Source organism: Helianthus annuus, chromosome 11, assembly GCF_002127325.2.
Source record: "Helianthus annuus cultivar XRQ/B chromosome 11, HanXRQr2.0-SUNRISE, whole genome shotgun sequence".
NCBI lineage: Eukaryota > Viridiplantae > Streptophyta > Magnoliopsida > Asterales > Asteraceae > Helianthus > Helianthus annuus.
In genome coordinates, this window is record NC_035443.2 from 45,208,484 (window position 1) to 45,213,848 (window position 5,365).

Below are 5,365 nucleotides of genomic sequence, written 5' to 3' on the forward strand. Positions count from 1 at the left end.
AAGTGTCCAATTTATGGAAACAGTAATGCATCTCAGATCACATCCCAAATTCAAATTCCAAAACAAGTATTTGGTCATGGATCAACTAAACTATGATCATAATGATGACACCAATTATAATATCTCAAGAGGATTTCATTTTCAGCCTTACAATCTTCCTCTTACACATCCTTTTCTCTGGTGGGGTGTCACCATTTTCTTGTAAATTTTTATATATAAATATATGTGGCCATTACTTGTAACATTGCACCAACGTACCTATCATCTACATGGCACCAACCTATGTTTACTGCAGAGATTGTTGATCATGTGGTGGAAATGGGGCCATGATATGCATGGTGAACAGTGAAGCATATGATGGTGAAGTTTGGTTACACAGGGTTTGTACAGACAAGAAACTAGATAGCCCTAATGGGTTTCAAAGGACAAGTTGGTTAGATTTTAACAGCCAAGATTCTCGGATCCACTTCCATTATCGTCAACTGCTACTGGTTCCATTGTTATGGGTCGGTCCCTGTGATCAAAACACAATCATTGTCTTGCCGTCACGTCTTTGATTCATTTGCAACTACTTTGCCAATTGTGCGCACTTCTCATCAAAACAAACAGGAATGGTATCTATCATATATATAACCAACTGTTACTTGATTATTAAGGTTGTTTTCGGGAATTTAAAGATAATCCAGACTCCAGAGTATGTGTTTTGTTTTTTTCTCCAGGAAATTCTAATTTTGATGGACCAGGATCACACCTTATAAATGGACCTACATGGAAAAAACATTGTAGTGAAAAAAACAAATAAGATGAAAGTTTATGTTATGTAGCTCATACACTGGTTTAGTAGTTTTAGATACTCTAGAATCGGTTGTCACATGGCTAGATAGTGAAGGGTGGTCCGGTCGATAAGGACTTTTTTTCCAGCTAGCCACTGGACTTTGCGTAGCTAGTGACCATGTACGTTCCATGTGATGTGTCTAAAGTCTAGAAGACTATGATCATATGATTATAAAATTTTCGTACCTACATATATCGTCTTGTGGGTTTTCTAATTAAATAGATAGCAACGTTGTGGGGAATCTTTATTTATTAGTTGTTTATATGTTTTAATCAAACTTGTACGTAATAGATTGAAATGTCATCGGCATAGCATATTGTGTCTCATAAATATATCACTTATGCTATTTAGTAGCATAAGATTGAAGGAATCAATCCAATCCCAAAAAGGAAGACATGATCTTTGTTGTAAAAGGATACATAGACCAATCTTTTTCAAAGAATACCAATGACTAGATAATATTCTTTCTTTCTTTCTATATCCATCATCCAATATGTGAATCACAGTTACGCTTAATCTTGATTAAGACAAGACTAATGATATATTATTCGTTTAATCATTTCTCATTTGTACTTCGTGGTACTTAAATTCTTTCAATATCATGTTACAATCTCCAAGAATCAATGAATCAAGAACTGACTAATAACTCCATTATCATACTTTTGAGGTTTAAACATAAACTACCAAAGTACCAATACCAACATTAAATTATAAGTTATATAGAAATTTAAGAAAAAGAATAATAATAGAGTGACCTAAAATCAACGTCTACATGACATGAATTCACGGTGTTAAATGGCATGTGTCAATAGTTAAAAGGTACAAGAGAATGATGGGAAAATTTTGGACTGTTTAATATTGATTGCCAGAAACCATAATGAATATACACCAAAGATATAATTATATGGATGAAATAAGATTAATTGACAATGAATTAACTAACTAATACAATAAACTAGCCATTGCTTCTTGCAGCCATTCTTCCTCTTCATCATAATCTTGCTTCATCTGTGTGCATAAACATTCAAATTAATTTCCTATAAATTAGAATGGTTATATTATAAATAAACTAGTTATACAAATTATACCAAAAAGCTGTTGGTGTATAGGTGCTGAATCTCTTCTTCGGAAGGATTATTGGCAGTGTTGTTGCTGGGAAGCACTTGATCTTCACAAGGTTGATGATCATTATGATGATGATGATGATGCTCGTTGTTGTTCTTAGCAAACCTCCCTCGGACTCGTATACGCTTGTCTGCTAACGTCTTTCGGCATTCATACTACACGATATAGGATTTAATACATGTCACTATATAGGTTTTATCATACATAGATTTTTTTTTTCAAGTTATTAAGATATACCCTCTATTATTTTAAACTAAATAAGAGTTAATCACATCATTACACAACTTACTCTCATTTTCTTGTCATTATATGTAACAAAAATAATTTTCCCATCAGTTGTAACATGCTTTAAAGTTTTTACCAACATGACAGTCTCTTAAAGAATGTTATTTCATATAATGATAAAATTAAGTAAGGGGGGGGGGGGGGGGGGGCGCCCCGTGATAAGCCCTCCACCACGCGTGGAAGACAATTCCACACTGCCGCCACCCCTTTTTATCACTCGTCAATTTTAAAATGCGTGAAAAAATTAACGTGTGATGATGACGAAGAATGTGCGATGATGAACACTGTTGTGATGATGAAGATTAGTTAATTTTGAGCTAGTGATGGGCATTTCCACTAAAATTCATCACTAGTGATGGAATAAAGCTCGATGACATGACGGAAATTGATTGGATGTTGTGAGTGATGAGTGAGTGGTGAGTGAATGGGCGTCCCTACCCCCCTAAGCATATTATAATATCTTTACATAAGTTAGATTTTAACAATCCTTGAGGCTTGGGTGTTAGACGGAGTCTAGGGATGAGCAAATCGTTCCCGGTACCGGTACCGAACCGGGTATGTTCAGTACCGGTACTGATACCCAATTTTGGGGATTTTCGGTACCGGTACTGGTTGGGTACCAGACGGTACTGAGCTCATCCCTAAACATGACAGTCTCCTAAAGAATGTTATTTCATATTTCATATAATGATAAAATTAAGTATAAGCATATTATTATATCTTTACATAAGTTACATTTTAATGTAACAAACCTAAAAGATTAATGAAGAGAGATCAAAAGAGACCTTAATCGTCTTGTTGAAATTTCTTTGGTTTCTCTTCTTGAGATACCTCATGATCTTGTCCTTCCTTTCTTCGGCTGAATACCTCCCGATCTTCAAAGCCGGTTCTTCGACTTCTTTAATTGTTTTCGGGCTCTCAGTTTCCTGTACAAATTTGTATGTAAACAACAATTAGTATCATATAATTATAAAACACTAGTTGAGTCAAATTCTACAGAAATATGAGAAATTTTAACATGCTTACAACTTTCCTAAAAAAACATTGAATTCTTTAAAAAAATACCCAAAAAACTTTAAACACCTTAATTTATTAATTATTATCATCTCAAATTGCAAAGCTAATAGTACTCTTTGCATGTAAACATGTGACTTGCAAGATCAAAATTAGCAAAACTAAATAAAATTCTTACAGAAAAATTGCATACCCAATTAGTAGTTGCAGCAGTGGGATTATAAGTTGACCATGAGTTGGTACCATAGCCACCACTACTACAAAAATAATCATCATGCTCAACTTTTTGATAGTCAGCTTCTACAGGAATGCTACTGAATCCAGTGGGTGATGTAGGAACCACCATCTCGGAAACCCCGAATCGCTCCGGGAATGAAGTCTTCCATGATGAAGATCTAGATAACGGTGTAGTACTGATGTCATATTCCGGAGGCATTGTGATCCCATACTTGTCAAAGTAACCAGATGAAGTAGTGTCATCATACCACATTGGTAGGGTGGTTGAAGGTGGAGTTTGCAAGTCGCCGGAGAAGCTGTGAACCTTAGAGATGAAGGACATTAAAACGGGATGTGGGTGTGATTTTCCAGCCGGTGGTACCCTAGTTAGTTATGGAGAGTTATGCATGGTTGTGTATTTATAGGATGCTATTTCATGCGGTTGTGATCAAGGAGGTTGTAGGGGACCCATTGTGTGTATCTTTTTAGATAATAAACATATATTTCCCCAATAGCCATGAGGGTATATCAGTCAAACCCTAGATCTTCTTTCACTGTTGTAATCTAAGGGAATATTTTGATTTTGAACATTCTCTATTATCATAATGAAATAAGAAAATTTGTATATGTTGTTGATATAGCAAAAGTGAGTAATCAATTACGTTTATAGCCAAAGGTTACACGACATGAATTATGATCATGTATCTATTTTAACTCATATCTCACTTTGTTTCATGAAATGCTAAAAAAATATGTAATAAGCCATTCACTTTGCTTTCGTGTAACGTCAACAAACGTGTGTTATGCTAATGAAGTTCATTGCAACGCTAGTTTGGTTTGTGTATCTTATGTATTCTCTTCACATAGGGATGTATTAACACATGGAGTTAATTCATAACTTCATAACACATTTGAACTGATAGTACAGAGAGAGATATTCATTGCGTATCAATTGCGCTCTCTTTATATAAGTGAGTCATACATGAAAGTGTTTAGCAAATGGTGTTACATGACGTTATAAACTTATCATACGGTGAGAGCATGACTGGTCAAGATATGTGTTCCGTGTGCCAAGTCACCCAAATGCGTACAAAATCGTTGCCTAATCATTGTCAACTTAGCTAAAGGTGAGGGCATGATTGTTTTGTGTCTTAGCTGCAGGTACTTTTGATACTCAATGGTAAAGTTAGGATAGGCTCTTCATCCAGATTTATGCTCCTTTACAAATGGTAGTCTTTATTGCCTTTTAATGAACTTAAAAATGCATTGTATCCATCTTAAGACGATTACATTGGGTTGGTTAGGTCTTCTTGCCTTCTTAGTGTCTTTAACAAGAGAGCAGAGATGATTAGAGAAAGGTGACCACAACGCTATCTTATATTACATATTGTCACTATGGATACAAATTGATAATATATCCAACTATTATACTTTTCTAACAATTTTTATGCCAAACATGTTTTTACTGTTTTCACATTCTCGCCATTTGTTGATAGCACCTATAGTTTTTTTTAGACCTTATTAATTTAGGTGGTGTTTGTTTTTTGGAAGAAGAGCTTCCTGGCCTCTTCTGTCTGCATCGTGCAGACGCGGGAAGAGGTTTAGGTGCTGTAGAGTGTTTGTTTTTTTTTTTTCGAGAAGTGGTTTTTACCTCTCCCCAACCTCTTCTTGGGGAAGAGATGAGACCTTAGCTTCTCCAAGCAGAGGTTTACCTCTTCTTGACACCACCTCCACCTCCACCCCTGCTCCACCACCACCACCACCCCTGCTCCACCACCACCACCTCCACCTCTGCAAACCCTAATCGACCTCTGCAAACCCTAATCGACCACCACCTCCATCTCTGCAAACCCTAATCGACCTCTGCAAACCCTAATCGACCTCCACCTC

At 36.0% G+C, this 5,365-nt stretch overlaps 1 protein-coding gene across 1 annotated transcript; it reads right to left on the bottom strand.

Moving 5' to 3' along the window:
• Positions 1-1,665: 1,665 nt before the first annotated feature.
• LOC110891977 (two-component response regulator-like APRR9) lies at positions 1,666-3,872 on the bottom strand. The gene is made up of 4 exons (XM_022139402.2): positions 3,453-3,872; positions 3,031-3,171; positions 1,924-2,115; positions 1,666-1,843 (listed from the first exon to the last, which is right to left on the bottom strand). Exons 1-4 carry the CDS (start codon positions 3,816-3,818, stop codon positions 1,778-1,780), a joined length of 765 nt encoding a protein of 254 aa, XP_021995094.1. The 5' UTR covers positions 3,819-3,872; the 3' UTR covers positions 1,666-1,777.
• Between the last annotated feature and the right edge of the window lie 1,493 nt (positions 3,873-5,365).

Bases quoted from the DNA above. Each gene is read 5' to 3' on its own strand.
- LOC110891977 (XM_022139402.2), bottom strand. From the start codon at position 3,818: ATGTCCTTCATCTCTAAGGTTCACAGCTTCTCCGGCGACTTGCAAACT. The intron at 2,116-3,030 runs GTCTCTTTTGAT...TATATCGTGTAG, and splicing joins ATTTCAACAAGACGATTAAG to TATGAATGCCGAAAGACGTT. The intron at 1,844-1,923 runs GTATAATTTGTA...TTATGCACACAG, and splicing joins TATACACCAACAGCTTTTTG to ATGAAGCAAGATTATGATGA.